At 42.0% G+C, this 17,437-nt stretch overlaps 1 protein-coding gene across 1 annotated transcript in view; it reads right to left on the minus strand.

Annotated features, from left to right (window-relative positions):
* Positions 1-17,437, minus strand: part of pld2 (phospholipase D2) — a 171,093-nt gene that overhangs the window by 102,630 nt on the left and 51,026 nt on the right. Inside the window, exons 3-4 of the mRNA XM_084319773.1 lie at positions 15,796-15,923; positions 2,425-2,567 (exon numbers count right to left, since the gene is read on the minus strand). Coding sequence (XP_084175899.1) covers positions 2,425-2,567; positions 15,796-15,923 — 271 coding nt within the window. The remainder of the gene's footprint in view (positions 1-2,424; positions 2,568-15,795; positions 15,924-17,437) is intronic.

Raw genomic sequence — 17,437 nt, forward strand, 5'->3', positions numbered from 1 at the left:
AGAGCGGCCTGAACCGCGGTACCTTTACACACACGAGCATTACTGCAGACCAACACAACAGTGTTGCGGCTCAATATCACTGTTTAAGCAACAGAGCACACAACTAACCTCTACCTTTATTGTGAAGATCTAATCTTCAGGTTGAGGCAGAAAAAATCTTTTTCAACCAAGTGTAAGCTGCAGGCCTTGCTTAAGCTCTATAACATGAAATGTAGCGACCAACAAGACTATAAGTCTAGCCCTCCTATCAAACCCACACTAGTGAAAGGTTCACACATCGTATCCCCATCATATGTAGTGAATAAACACACAGTTTGTAACAAAAACAGTCCCTCCCAGGAGGGGCCTTTTATTTAACAAAATCATATAGTGGGCCGGGAAGGGAACATGGGGGACCAACAGAGGGAAAAGTCACTAGCGACGCCTGCCACGAGCCGCTCGGGACTTGCCACCCCGGGGAGCCCCGGAGGGACGGTAAAGGACTGGAGGCTGGTCACGACGATCCCTACCGTCACCTCCGAGCGTGGATGGGCCGGCTGCAGTGGCTGAGGCGCCCTCTCTCCTCCTGGCCTTCTTCGCTGAAGAGCCAGCAGTGGCGGCTTCGGCGGCGGAACCCCGACGACGAGCCTTCCGTCTGACTCCACCGGCGACATCGGGCGGGGGGAAATGAGGCTGGAGCACGGAACGCTCCTCCTGCATCTCCCTGCAGGTTGAGGTCATCAGCTGCAACGCCGACCCGAAGAGCCCAGCATCGGAGAGGGGTGCCGTCAGAAGTGGAGTCCTCTTCCTTTCCGGCACACGCGCCTGCTCCAGCCAAAGGCTAGAGTGGCCAGGGCGCGTACTTTCCCAGTGGTGACGGCCTGCAACTGGATCAGATGCAGGATGGCTCCTGCCGCCTGGGCGAGCTGATCACGTTGCACTTCGGTCAGCTCCGCACTGCCCGTCATTATCCCGGACATGAATCTCGCCAGCTGCGCGATGTTAGACGTGGCAGCCAGAGATTGAGTCGCGGAGATGAATGACTGGTCACTCCAGTAAGCCAACCGCCTCGCCGATTTCCCTTGGGGAACCGGCTTCCGTAACGGCTCCCACACCACCTCCAGACAAAGGAGAGCTGCCATCGGCCTATCAAGCCGAGGCACCCCCTCCTTCATACCGTCTACCAAACCCACCACCCTCGTGACTCGCACGTAGGCGGGGGTGAGGCCCGTGATGTGGGAGACCACCTGTCCCTGACGGACGTAGGCCTCCATCGAGGGGAAAAATGGGCAGACAACGCCCGTCTCTCTCACAGGACGACGTTGCCATAGACCTATGAGATCATCAGGGACAGGAACAGGCAGTGGCTGCGGCAGCGGCATGCTGTTTGCAACTGCCGCCGCCACCATGAACTCGGGGAACAAAGCACGCAATTCCCCCTGCATACTTTCCCCCACCGAGCTCGCGTCCCTCACATGCGGCAGACTACTGGTTGCAGAGCCACATTCCGATGTGGCTGATAGCAGGGCATCCCGCCGCTGAGTCGGAGGTTCTAACCCAACATCAGCGTACGAGGGACCCCAAGGAGACCTATCACCCCCCGCCAGTGTAACCTGGACGGGAGGCAGACATGCCTCCACCGGGGCATCAAACAAGAACCCGTCTGCCTCTACCATGTAGCCCTCTGTTTCCATCGGCCACGGAGAAGCAGACGCATCCTCATCCGGCTCCAGCAACTCCCCAAAACCAGGCCGTTCGCGTCTACAAGCCACCACCTTACGACGGGAGCGAGCAGACGCAAAAAGTTTGCGTCTCAAATCCTCCGCCACCAGAGGAGCCGGCCGCCCAACAGCGGACGACTCTCCGGCGGCAAAGGAACCAGAGCAGGAACCAGGCCATCTCACAGGAGACGGCGCTGGTGCACCAGCTCCTTGCAGAGGCAAACTACCTATCGGACGCCTACCGAGCACGGATGCCGACCACGACAGTGGCGGAAACCCCGCTCCAGCTGGAGAACCGCTGGTGAAGGGTAACGTTGCTAGCGCGACCCTCCGAGGTAAACATTATGACTTAGCTTTTTTCTTTGTAAAAGTATGAGAGAAAGAAAAAAGCAAGAAAAAATTTAAACACGTAACTCAACTTTCTTCAGCTTAATAACCTCGTCAAGTGATTGGTATACAGGCACTTCCTTGTGGTGAAAGTGAAGAAGGAGGCGAGTGTGGGGCCACACACCTGCTTATGAGGGTAGCGGATAGGGGTGTGGCCAGATGAATGTTGGTATGTAAAGGTACATTGTGAATTTTTATTCAGTGCATATGCACGAAGTGAGGTTAGTGCAGATGACGCTGAGCGGAAGCTAGTATGATATAGAACCTTCTGTAGTGTGGTAGTGAAAGGGTTAAGCAAATGTTTGGCCAATGGCCATTGAGCCAAAGGTGGACTGACCTTCCCAGGGGCAGGAAGTGAAGCATCATCTTGTGCTTGTACAGGTCTCGGTGCAGCTCCTGGAAGTGCTTGTACTTCCTCTTCACTGTCCAGCTGAACTGACCATGTGTCAGACTCACTGTGTACAACGTGCACACACGGACCTGGCATAGATCATACGATTAATGTAGACACACACCATGCTGCTATATACACTCTGTAATATAAGAGATAAGAGGAAATTGCATTGTCCTCAACAGGTGCTGCTTAGCTGTGCCAGCTCATTATTCTGAGGGAGTGAGTGAGATATTGTTCATAAAGACTTTAGACCTCAAACACTGATGTATAACCAATATATTTATGGAAAGCCATTTGAACAATGATTCCCTTGATTTGTCCATTGAACTGTCTCTATATAATATACAAAATTTGACTAGTAAATAAAACAAGGGCAGGGATCAATCCAGCAAAAATAGGATTTTTACTTGTAAATACCTAAAAGCAAAAAGTAGTTATTCAATAGTTAGTAATAACATGATACCTGTCCGTATATATATATATATATATATATATATATATATACTTACTGTATCCACATCTGTCTGTGTATACCTGCATATAATCTTTTTTACATACTGTATATGTAGATACTATATCTATATCTGTACATATCCCTTACCTACTACTCTTACTAGTTAGCCAGTGTGACTACCACAGAGTATTTATACCTGTATCACTGTACATAATAATAATAATAATAATAATAATAATAATAATAATAATAATAATAATAATAATAATAATAATAATAATAATAATAATAATAATAATAATAATAATAATAATACAAAAAACATTGTACATACATCTGATTAGCACTATTGTTAAGTAGTACTCATTTATATATATTTATACCCAGTTTAATCACCTATATGTTGTATATTGCTATTGCACTTTACTGTTAAATTTGCACTCTGGTTGGATGCCAAACTTTTTTTCATTGTGTTGTATGATGACAATAAATTAGAATCTAATCTAATCATCTCGGTTAGTTTTTTTTTCTTTATAGGTGATTAGTGACTGAGGCTGAAATGATTGAGACACAAATGCGTGGGAACAGACGCCAGATAAAACCGTTGAAACATGCATTATGTCCAAATTACCATTCAGCGCTCCGTGTCATTAAGCTACAACATGCTGGAACATCTAAAAGGAGACATTTCTGTGCGTTCAGTGGACCAGGTAGTTGTCTCCTACCTAGAGCCAACACTTCTACAAGCATCGGTACAAATAGGCCTGTGTGAGCAGATTTTTATCATCAACTAGAAGAATACACTCAAAAATAAAGAGCAGACCTCTGCCAAGGCAATAACCCCCAAAAGTGGTCATTTTAGTTTACATTTTTGAGGACTGCATACCTTTTTTGCAAACCAAAATCCTATACTCTATACTTATAGCACATGCATGAGCCAGGGCCCTCATTTATCAATGGTGCGTACGCACAGATATGTGCGTAAACCGTGCGTACGATCATTTCTAAGCAAAGTGTGGGATTTATCTAAATGAACGTGTGCTTGAGATTGTGCGTATATCTACGCACAGCTCAGACCGTGCGTATAATGTCACCAAGCGGTAGAATATGAAGACTGCACGCACCATGAGACAGACTTTCATGCATTAGTTTCAACACTGACGTGTTATGTATGATCCGTAATTCATTATAGTTAATTGTAAAATAGCGACAGTAGTGTAATTATTGTCAAACCCTATAAATAGCATTTGGAATAAGTCTTTCTTTCCGAATGAATGCAGCATGGTTTATATATAGCGTTATCGGAATATGGGGTGCACTGACTGCGCTCCGCGGGGAACTGTTATCAGAGATAGCAGATAGGGATGAATGAATGAATGAGGGGCAGTCTAATTGCAGAGAGAACATAATATTAACTAGAGTCCGCTACCCGAGACACATTCTCCTTGATTTGTACCGCAATTTGGGACCCAAATTGGAGCGTGAAAGAAAACGCACATGCCATCCCCATGCACATTCAAGTCCTCTCCACCCTCGGGTCTTTGGCCACCGGCACGGTCCATCGTGATATATTGGAGATGGATCGAGCAATAGACTGTTACTGTGCCACCCATGTAGCTGTCAAAGCTCCATCAAAATTCAGTTATGTGAATAGAAAGGGATTCAACTCAGTCAATGTTGCGATGCACATTTGCCTGATACATGTCATTGCTGGTGACCGGGAGGAAGGCACGCATTGTATTGAATCAAATTGTAATGTTATTACTGGGGTATCTGTTATGGTTTGTATAGCGACCCCAATTGCATGACACAGACAGGTAATCAGAGTTAGCCAAAGCAAGGGCATGATTTATTATATACAAAAAAAGCGGCACTCAGCCTTTAAGGGGGTAAAAACATCAAAGTCCATGAACACAAAAAAAGGCGGCACTGTGCCTTTAACGGGCGAACAGGCTGGGAAAAAAGTAACAGGAATCTTCTTCGTCCCTACACCGAGTAGGGCTCTGCGGCTCTGCAGCACTGCCAAGGAATCCTCTTCCTCCCGACCAGACGCTGCCCACGGGCAACGCAGCACACAGGGGGTCCGAGGGGAACGGGGTGAGAACACGGGCATCCTCCCGTGGAGTAATAAAGAGCAATGGCGAGCCTCACCCCAGGAACGAGGACCATGAAGAGGGAGTAGGGAAGTAGCCGGCACGACGTCTGGAGTGGGAACACTGGGAACCTCCCGTGGAGTAATAGAGAGCGAAGACGGTGTCCCACTCCAGGAAAACGGCGACAGGTGGTGATGGGTGGCACGACGTCTCACGCCGGAGACGCGGCAGTAGATGGTGGTAACAAGAACGACCCGACAAGGAGTGGAGGGGAGTCTGCAATACTAGTACTCTCCCGAGCTGATCGCAAACTCCTCTCAGGTGCGTGAAGGAGAAAAACGGCACGCCCCCTCGTTGGGCTGCATGCAGGATTCCTCCAGCCCTCACAGTATCTGTAATTAAAATATCGCTTAAATGCAGGTGATCGGGGTTATCCACTGAAGCCATAGTTAATGACTCTGACCAACCCAACGAACGACCCAACAGGAGTGCAATTATAATGGGCTCACGTGCGAACAAGAGCCCTTTAGAGCGCAGGTGGCCTGCTTGTTTGGCACGGGGGGGGCAGACGCAGCGGCAGAACACCCACTTCTTGCGTAAAATAAAAAGCCAAATATTATTATTTTGTGTGTCATGTTTCAAAATAAGATTGGTCACAACGAAATGCTTTCTAGCTTCAATTTGTTGGTTAGAATAGATGACCTCCGTTGAAACTTCACTGAGAGCGAGATTGATCATGGAGGACTCGCTCTCAGTGAAGTTTCAAGTCCGCTTAGTCCATTATTCTACATTCCATGGGGGTGTTTCATGACCATATATGGTTAATTAGAGGCGGTTCTTTATGCAAAAATTTAAATCGTGCACGAGCGCGGAGCATAGAACATGTGGCATTTATCAACACGGAGTACTTGCAGGTGTGCGTAGGACCTGTGTACGCACGTTTGATAAATCCAGATTTTTCTGTGCGTAGAGACATTCTAAATTCCATGCTTAGGAACAAAAATAGAACACTTTCTACGCATTATTGATAAATGAGGGCCCTGGTCTCTTTTGAAAGATGATATTCTGAAGTTTCTGTTACAATAAAGAAGATTCACTTTTAGTGCTAATGAAATAGAGTAACATAGGTCTGAACTTGAGTTGTAGAAAAACTTGTTACTCACATTTTTCTGTAGTAGTTAGTTAGTAGTCCAGAAGTAATATTTCCCCAAAAATTGGTATGGTTGAAAAGACACCCTGGGTCCATAGCCTGAAGTCTTGTCCAGATTTCATGATTTATAAATGTTTTTATTTTATTTTCTTTTCATACATAAAACAGAACATAACAGTATAATAATAATAATAATAATAATAATAATAATAATAATAATAATAATAATAATAATAATAATAATAATAATAATAATAATAATAATAATAATAATAATAATAATAATAATAATAATAATGACAACAATAATAACAGTAACATCAATCATAATGACCTTGACAAGAGACAGACAAACAAGAAAAAGTAAAATAATAAAAATAAAAATAAAAATAAATGTGGCTCAGGCACTAGCAACCATGTTTGTGTATCCTTGAGGTGGCTCTTGAGGATTCGGATCCCTGCCAGTGTTAGGACAGATGTACTAAAATAGACTAAGTGTGCGACGTGTGTGTGTATGTGTACTATATGTGTGTTTTATGTGTGTGTGTTTAGTAAGTCTTGTGCATTTTATGTGTGCATGCTTCATATGTGTGAGTGCATATGTGTTCTGTGTGTGTACGTGCGTGTGTTGTGTGTGTGTGTGTATGTGGGCATGAACACGTTTGCACCTTTACAATTGTCATGATACCCTCAACAACAATACCAGCATTAACAAAACAACACAAGGCAGCATTGGTCCACAAGGAGGCTATGGGGAAACCCACCAAGTACAGTGGCAGACAGTGCAGGCCCGATATGAGACAGATATGGGTCCCATATTTCATAGAAAGTGTCCAGTTTAGAGTGCAGCATGCACGTGATGTACTCACAGGGAATACATTCCATTATAATCTTGTGCCATGACCTCTTTGATGGGACCTCGTCCTTGATCCAGAACAACAGAATGTTTTTCCTAGCAGCAAATGTCAACAAATTGAACAGTCTCCTATGTTTGAAATTGGCAATATGAATATCTGGGAGGCCTAGTAAGAGGCAGAGGGGATCCAGTTCAATGGGGGTCTGGAATATATCAGATAGTTCCTCTACGATGTCGAACCAATAGCTCTGGAGCTTTACACAGGACCAAAATCAGTGGACGTGGTTTCCAATCTCTATCTTGCATTTAAAGCAGAGTGGGGATGTATTGGGATCCATTTTACTCTTAAGGGCAGGGGTAATATGAATGCGGTGTAAGATTCTAATTTGGATAGACTTGGTGCGGTTGCAAACAGAGATTTTTTTGCGTAGGTCCATGCATCCTGCCAGTCCTCGTCCGTGATCTCTATGTCCAAGTCTTTTTCCCAGGACTGTTTAGTGACAAGGGAAGATAAAGATGAATTAAGGTTTAGAGTACTATAGAAGATAGATATTTGTTTTTTAGGAATCTGCAAGGAGAGGGCTTTCTCCACCTGCGAGGTGGAACTGTTAATTAACAGTGAGGTGTCCTTGGTGATAAACTGCCTAATTTGTAAGTATTTAAAAAATTCCGTTTTCAATAGGCCATACCGCTGCTGCAGCTGTAGAAAGGACATTAGGGTCTGGCCATCAAACAAGTGGCCAAGATCAGTTATGCCCTGCGTATGCCAGGTCTTGAAGCCGCCGCCAATTTGGTCTGGCTTAAAGTCAGGATTGCCTACGATCGGGGTAAGAGGAGAGGTCAGCTTAGCTCGGCCCTCCACCTTACGGACAGTCTTCCAGGCCTTGACGGAGCATAGTGTGATGGGGTTAGAGCATATTTTCCTAACAGACTTAAAGTCTTTGATAAATAGTAGGTTCCACAGGGGGGACTTAGATTGCGAGGATTCAATGTCTAGCCAGATTGATAGTGGGTCTGATCTGAACCAGCCGACAAGTACCCTAAGGTGTGCTGCTAGTTGGTAATGTCTAATATTAGGTAGGCCTAGACCCTTGTCCAGATTTCATAAAAAATTTCAAAAAGAAAAATAGACTTCAATTTATTCTGCGTTTTTTCCCTTCCTGTTTTGGCTCGTGACTTTTCACCTAGATCCCTGATTCATACATCCCCACCTCGGGTATATTTGGAAAGCCACACTCATTGGCTACAATGCTGTCCAATAATTTTCGAGATTGCCAAATGATTCGCGGAGCTAGAGCTCCGGGAGTCGGGAGTGGTATTTGTGCAATACCGTGTACTTTGGCGCACGCCTCACATATCGGCATGTAACTCGAGAACCGCTGAAAAATAGGACTTTAATTCGATATATATATATTGTATTAAAGAATATGCACACCCGAGCCGCTAGAGGTCGCCAAAGTGCAGGTGGGAAAATCGTCCTCAAGAGGGCCCACATGTGGGCCGTTGCAGGAACACGCCAACATTATGGGAAATGCGCTTATCAGACAAAAAGATAGATACCAATTTCCTCTCTGTGTGTTCAATAGAAAGCTATCCGGCTTGGCTAGCAGTGTCTCCCCTACCCGCCCCTCCTGAAAAAATTATAATAAAAAAATAAAAGTAAAAAAAGAATTTATACAAAAAAATTATATTTTTATTTTATTTTATTTTTTTCTGTTTGCTTTAATCACAGTAACGTTAGCGAGCTAGCTAAATTATACATACATCGGTTTTCATATAAATCAATCTTCACTAAGACGGTGGCGCGGCACGGTCTACGGAGACGCAGAAAAAAGCTAGCAAATCCATTCCGAGACAACTCCAAGACAATTCCGAGACTGGCTAGCGTTGCGCTTAACAAGTCTCAGTCTCTCTCCTTCAAGTAACCAAACGTTACACTATAAAAACTAACTGGATAGTTGATATAAGTGCATATATATATAAGTTTATATATGAGCTGGATATAAGCCATTCTCCCTTTCTGTGTGTGTGTGTGTGTGTGTGTGTGTGTGTGTGTGTGTGTGTGTGTGTGTGTGTGTGTGTGTGTGTGTGTGTGTGTGTGTGTGTGTGTGTGTGTGTGTGTGTGTGTGTGTGTGTGTGTGTGTGAGAATCCCTCACTGAGGAAAACACAAAGGCCTAACCATCATGTATCACAATGGTGATGTCAGCCAGAGATGGGGAGAAGCATGAACCTTTAACTCATTCGGGGCCATCCACGTAATATTACGCGTTTGCCCGACAACCGTTGGTTGCCAGCCACGTAATATTACGTTTTTGGTTCGTTTTTTTTTTTTATTTCTTTTGATATTAATATCCTATTCACTGTCACAGAGCTGTATTTTGGCTGGAAAAGGCATATTGGGAGTCCGAAGGTGCAGTACCGGCCAGATCCTGGTAGTGGCGCTGTCTCGAGAATGCAGTAACCCCTGTTGCAGACCAGGTGTCAAATCTCGAAATCTCTCCGGGCGGACTTTTTTGTTAGTCTGAAACGAGGGCTTCACTCGATCGCATGTAATACTCTTTGGGATGCCGAATTCATTATGCAGTAAAGGATTATGGCATGGGCCAATGGACATATGATTTACCAGATGGCGATCAAATAATTGGAAAATTCTTTTTGGAATCCAACCGGCCAAAGGTAAGAGCAATTTGACATCAATTTCAGCTTGATCGTGCAAGGATTTAATAGCCATCCCCCAGATCAGCCTATGTTGTGGTAATAACGAATGCCGTTATTGGCAATCAATTAATCAGAAACGACTTCCCCCCCCCCCCCCCCCCCCCCTTTCATGCATTCATGATGGAACATAATACCGATCATATGCATTTGGATTTTTAACTGTGTCGTGTGTAGGGACGAAACGCCAATGGATTTAACGTTATTAGCTTAGCGCCTTATAAATAGCCTTGCAGGAATTATCCCAGATAATTCCGATATAACACTCATATTCACCACGGTATAAAACGGGAACGTATTGATGAAAATTTATTTTATTTTATGCATCCTGAACGGAAGGTTCTTACTGTCAATTGACAATGATATTGGATACATAGCTAAATATAAAATATAGATTTAGCTCTATAAACAATGGGTCTCATTCCCGAACATTTTTCAAAGATATATTCTGGAAGACTTATCTTGGTACCACTGAGACATAATCTATGACAAGTACACTCTGAGTCCTGAACGTGCTGGTAATATGTCTTAAGTGGCTGAAAAGGTTGCACAAATTATATTATCTGATATCTGCTTGGAGAATGGCATTCTGTCTTAAACTCTAAAGCGTGTTCCCGTTCAGCTCATTTGCATACAAAACAACGCCTCTATAGCTCCTTATAAGGCAACTGGTGACGCAGCTGTGTGAAATGGAATGGCGGAGGTGCTTTGCGAGCCGCGTGATTACGAAACCTAGCGTCAGTCAGTGCCAATCAGAGAGCGTCTCAGAGAAATGCGGCTAGGTTTGGTAATCACGCTTGCGCCCATCAAAACTAGATTAGATTAATGTATTGGCATCATATACAGCTTGCGGTACACACCTGTCTATTTCCACCGATTAGCTTTAGTTCTTATTTATTTATCCACTGTCATTTCAGTGTTGGTGTATAGGCTATATAGTGTATTTCAATATAAGTTTAATTGATTAATGATATATTCGAAGGAATGCAGGTTTATAGCTATATCAACCCCCTCCAATGTACAGTAAATGACCAAGTATGGTTTTGTCAATATTCCAATGTACAGTTTTGCTTGTACAGTGTAAGTCTATCCCCCACCCACCCCTCCTACCCAACCTCCTCCAACAGTTTCTACGTCAAATGTACTCTCTTTTCTGGACTCTTTTTGTATCACAAACAGTACTGTATTTGCAAATCTGGTATGTCATAAATGTATAGATGTAGCAGTACTGTCTATCTGTGTCATGTGTGTCATATATGTTATGATGAATTGAAAATGGGGGACCCTGATGTAAACAAGACGAAATTCTTTCTCTGGTCTGCATCCCCTTATGTAATTGAGCTGTACTGTACTGTACCCATTCTGCAATCTGTTAATAAAGTTTTCAATCAATCAATCAATCAATCAAACAAATGTCTGTCCCATTGTATACCAATCAATGGTATACATTGCATGTTGACCTGCATTCTTTCAAATGTATATAATTAATCATTAAAACAGATGTGTAACAAATAAGAAATACAAATTCCACAGAAGGCATTAAATTATTATTATTTTCAATCATTTCACAATAATTGCATAATTGTGTTTGAATATCTGAGTAATTATTTGTCCAAAATAGCTGGTTCAGATATGGTTAATCCAGCTGCCCTGTGATCAGATGAATCCATATTATTTATTTTTCCGACATCAAATGCGTAATTTCTTATCGTACAAATATTGTCATTTATTTTAATTATGATTAAGTAATTAATTCCAAGGAGGCCTGTAGCGTTGACGTGAAGGAATCACTATGAGAACACAGTCTATCAAGTTATAATAACATTTTAAATTAGTCAATCAATCATGAGATTTGATCGTGGGCTGAGAGCATATTTAAGTGTGCTCCTCAGCACTCTTAAATCTGCTCTCAGCCACGATCAAATAAGATCTCAGGAAAGTTTGGGGACTCCCACTCCCAGCCCTAATATGTCTTAAGGGGAGACACTGCAGGTGAATAGGGTAAAAAAGTTAGCTAATAGATATCACAATGAAACTTCCCCAGTTGATTACTTATATTAAGACAAGACTTCTTTGTATTACAAGTTTTCTGAAATTGTATGTTTAAATATGCAAATGAGGCATAATCTACTTAAATATGCACTAATTTGCATATAATTCCAGGACAGAAATCTGAACATTGGATAAAGCCATTTTCAAAATGATAGTTTCATTTTGTTGACATATTAGAGCCAAAGGTTATTACAGAGGGGATTTTGGATATCTCTTTTTATCACTCCATAAATCAGAAAATACTCCATTCAGTCCATTTTTATGGTAAAATTCCATATTTCGCCATGTTTTTAGGAATAAAATGTGATATAAATCAGGGTATGAATGCGATATCAACAAACCCTTCCGTAAATACCTTCAGAACATAGATATGAATAGAACTGGAAGTTTTGGTGTATGTGAGTGCTACTGAAGTGGAGATTTCTGGCTCAGAGTATGAGGAAAAACTCTTAAAACTCATTTTTGGGAAAACGCATTCAAAGTTCTGTATTGTAAAATGCCATACTTTTTTTTTTTAAACAGATATTTACAAACACAATACCTAATCAAACCATTAGTAATAGACAACCTAAACACATGTCTGATAACTGAATAATAATAATAATGATGTTATTGAACTGAACAGAACTACACACAGGCTACAAACAGTGTAGTACAGTGTAGTACCCCCTAATAGGCAAAAAATATTTGAATAGATATCACTATGAAACTTTCCCAATTTGTTATGTACATATAAACTAAGAAAAAATATATTGCAAGTTTTCTGAAATTTATGTTTATATATGCAAATGAGGCACTTCCCCATTAAATATATGCACATTTATGGATGCAATAAGGCAAAATGATGTAAAATAAACAACTAAATGTGTGTTATTGACGTTTTATTGTCACTAGTTTCATAGAAGACATGTTTAGGAAGCAAAATATAACAAAATCTCAAAATCAACAAAAAAAGTATATTTGACTATTCACCTGCAGTGTCTCGCCTTAAATGGGCCGAAATCTGGCTAAGACGAAATATTTTGTCGTAACTTCGTTCGGGAATGAGACCCAATGTGACGCACAGTGAAAAGTTGTAATGGAAAGCTGGCCTAACTACAGCGGGCCCAGTCTAATAGCTGGCACTGATTGAGTTAAAGGACATCTCTTTGAAATAAATTACATTTTACAGTTTTTTTCTGATTTCTTTTAAACAAATAATTATTTTGTATTATTTAACTATTTAATTATTATTTAGTTATTGCACTGCACTGGCAGTTGAACTGCATTGAACTGAATTGAAAAAAAGAAACCTCATAACTGAACTGGCACTGAACATTGAACTACACTGGCACTGTTTGCAGATGTACTGTTATTAGTTAAAAACATAATTTTGTATTGTTTTTTTTTGTTAAATCCAAAGGAAAAAATATAAAATCAGAGAAATCCGAAAACGGGAAAATTAAAAACCAAGAGATCCGAAAACAGGAAAAGATAAAAACGGATGTCATAGGGCCCTAGTTAAGGTGAGTTAATAAATTCATCCTGAAAATCTGCTCCGCTCTGATAAACTGACAGTGTCCAGTGTGCACTCTGAACCCTCAGAATTTCCGAACAACTTGAGTGTGCTCGCTCTGACACTGGTTGTAAATAGTTATGAGTGTTGTATGTGCCTCCCTGTATTGTAAATAGTTCATATGTGTGTTGTCACTACTGTATGTATAGTTGTAAATAGGTTAATTTATGTGCTGTAAATAAATATTGTTAATATTTATTTACCTAATTTATGTGCAATCTTTTCATTTCAGCTCAGTGTAGAGAAATGTACTGATACTAACAACCGCCTTACTGCGTGCGTCTATGACGACACTGTTGACACCACGTATCCGCGACAACACTAGTAGTTTTGGGGGACCTACCACCCCCCCTGAAGAAAATCCTAGGGGAAAACACTGGCTAGGCTAGTGATCTGTATCCACTTCCATTAACTTGTGTAGCGTTCTGCGCCCCTCATTTACTACTCACACACGTGTGCTTGCATGGCCCCAACAACATTGTTAAGTTGTGGACGACAGCTGTATCTCAGCCAACAATGACAAGGCCTGACTGGAGGAGGCGGAAAACCAAACAATCTCTCCCTGAACATCACAAGACAAAGGAGCCGATTGTGGGTTTTCAGAGGAAACGGGAGATGGTAAATGGCTGCTTTTTTATATAGCGCTTTTATCCAAAGCGCTTTACAATTTGTTACTTACATATTACCCATTCACACACCGACGGCGGAGGCAACCATGCAAGGTGCCAACCTGCTCATCGGGAGCAATTAGGGGTTAAGTGTCTTGCTCAAGGACACATCGACACGCTGCCCAGGAGGAGCGGGAATCGAACCGGGAACCTCCGGATTGCCAGACGACTGCTCTACCTCCTGAGCCACTGTCGGGAGAGGAACTAAAACCCCACCAGAATCAACAAGGCACTATATCTTATCTTATCTTATCTTATCTTATCTTATCTTATCGTATCTTATCGAGAGGGTGAGTAACTTCCGGTACCTTGGCTTACACAACTCAGAGGATCACCTCCATCACGTGAGACGTCTGGGGAAAATCAGGGCGGCTTCCTAGATACTGAAGAATTTTACACATACACACCACAGAGAGCATCCTGCCAGGGAGTATCACTGCCTGGTAGTACGGGACGAGCACCACACAGGACCACAAGACCCTGCAGAGAGCGGTATGGTCAGCTGTTTCCACTGGAGGTGAACTCCCCAACCTGCAGGACATTTACAGCAGGCCGGTGCAGGACTAAAGCCAAGAGGGTCCTAAAGGATCCTAGCTGTCCGGACAATGGACTCTTCTCTCTGCTGAGGCCACAGCTTTGAGGCCTACAAAGTAGGGTTGTACCCGACTCAGGATCTTCTCAGTCAAATTGAATTTGGCTGCTCAATACAAAGACTGTACTGATCCAATCCTCCCCTCCCTTTCTATAGCCTGTAATCAACAGGCTTCCAATTGTGATGAAGGGTTCAAACAGACGGCGTTTCCAATACGTATCACTCTAAAGAAGACACTGTTGTGTTGTAACATCAGTGATTTTTTTGGCACCTTATTAATGTTTTTCTGGTCTGTGTGCTCCAGTACTTTCCTTTTTGAAGATGATTCGACTAGTACAGTGCAACAAAAAGTTTGGCATCCAACCACAGTGCAAATGTAACAATGTAAATGTGCAATAGTAATATACAATGTATAGGTGATTAAACTGGGTATAAAATATATACACTACTGGGTATTACTGCGTAATAGTGCTAATCAGAGTTGTAGTATTAATATGTACAGTGATACAGGTATAAAGACACTATGGTAGTAATAAAGACACTATGGTAGTAAGTCATACTGACCAGCAGCCTAACTAGTAAGAGTAGGTAAGGGATATGTACAGATGTGGATATATACGGTAAGTATAACGTAGCGATATATTCAGGAAAACTTGTATACCTCTCTGTCGTTGCTCCTCTCCTCTCTGTCGTGTGTGTATCTGGTCAGAGGCCCCGTTGCCTAACAACTCACCGACTCCAGCAAACTCTGCATGTCATTCTTCTCTACACTTATTTTCATTACTAAGCTGCTCACAGAGTGTCTACTCATTGAGAAAAACACCCGCAGCTTCTAGCAGAGTAGAGTTATCACTCTCTGACACTGTGTAGAATGAAGGACAATGGTTAACTGAGTCCCCTAAATTGCCTTATGGGTACTGTAGTCTCTACTGCTACACTTCTTTTTTTGTACAATAATATTTTTATTTGCATTTCTTTTCTTTTCTTTACACATTCTATACACAACCATATTAAAGACAATAAAATAAAAGTGGACCGACAAGTGAATGTGAGGGGATTAGGGTAAACAACATGGGGGGCACCGCCCCCCTTTGGACCACCCCCTATTGCGACTCAGCACCATCTTGTAAATCCTGGGGAAAGCCCTGCATACATATTAGGAAACAGATATTACAGACCTTGGAGCGAGTGGTGTATCTCTCTGTATTGTCCACTCTGCACGTGACAGGGTTTCCAGGCAGTAACATGGGGACACCTGCCTCCTTCACATCTGGCAGGTGATGCACCACCAAGAAGGATCTGCCAGCTTGAAAAATTATTTAGAAAATTAGATTTTCTTTCCAATGGATTTCACATAACTCTACCACATCAGTGGCCGAATAAACTTAAAGGAATACATTGATGTTCTGGCAAGTCATCTCTTTGATCAACTCACCGTAATGAGAGGAGACGGGTGTTAGCTAGTGTCATCCTTGTGCATCCGATATTTACTGTAGCCTGGTAACTTTTTTGTTTAATATCTGGAATACTGGGAAACCGGAGGGTTTGCACTCACAACTGTACCCAACTAATATGAGACATGATATAACACAAGGCTAGCATTAGATTCATGCTTTACTTTACCTCTACCAAAAACAAATGCTCTGAAAAAGACAGTAATGTATAGAGCAGTTGCTTATTGGAATAATGTACAGAGAAATATAACTATGGTAAGTAAAAAATGTATGTTTAAAAAAAAAAGTAAAAAATTGCACTCATGAATAACGAGATACATTTTGGTCATTGACTTATTATGGAAATTAGTATGGAAATATAAAGGTGATCGGTGACTTGAGAAAACGTATGCTATATTATGAGTTAAAATCATATAAACGATTTTGATCTGTTTTGTGTTTTGTTCTTATGGACTGATTATGGAATATGTATTTTATGGTTGGAGAATTGTGATATCTGACTTATGAATATTGAGTGAGCTTTGATTCACTTGTTTTGTTTGTTGTGATGTTTTCTTGTGAGTACTGTACTGTCAACGTTTGTGGTTTTATATTTTTATTTAACTTTTTTGTGTGTTTGAGAGGATGGGGAAGGGAACTGAACCTTCCATTAGGCGCTGACCTCCAACCTGGAGGAGTGCCCGGGCTACAGTATCTCCTGGAATGTAGGCCATGGATAGTAATAGTAGTTAGGGGTGGTGGCAGAGAGAGTGATTAATAAATATAGAAATGTACTTACAGAGTGTTTAATAGGTATGAAATTAACTTCAAGATTCAGCCGTGGAAGAAATATGACAGGGGTTAGGAGAGAGGAGCATTTAAAGAGGAAAGCGTGGGAGATGAGAGGCGAATGGCGAGCAGCCAGCAGTGCAGCTGGGAGACACATTGCAAAGTGGGGTTCTGCGGTGCAGGAGAGAGAAACAAACAGAGAGGGAATGGAGGGGCGTGCGTAATGACCCGCATTATTGGTGTAAGACTCCTCCTGAAATGTGTATAAATACTCCAATTAGATGTGCAACTATACCAACCCTTTTGTGTCTTCATTACGGTGACCAGATGCAAAAAGTCCAAAAGCAGGACAACAGTAAGATTTTGGTGGGACAAAGTGGGACAGATAGATAATGTAATCTTTTTTATTAGAATAACTGGTCTTCACCGAATAAATAAAGGTTCAATCTAAATAAATACAAATTAAATACAAAATTATATCTCTCCACATTCGTCTTGGCACTGGCAGCCGGCTTGTTGGCTATCTTTTTGGGGTTTAAGAGAAGAAACATATCCATAGATCTGGATGTTTCTTTTTGGTGAGCCATTTTCATGTCCA

Source organism: Notolepis coatsorum (genome assembly GCF_963971535.1).
Source record: "Notolepis coatsorum genome assembly, chromosome: 8".
In the NCBI taxonomy this organism is placed as follows: Eukaryota; Metazoa; Chordata; class Actinopteri; order Aulopiformes; family Paralepididae; genus Notolepis; species Notolepis coatsorum.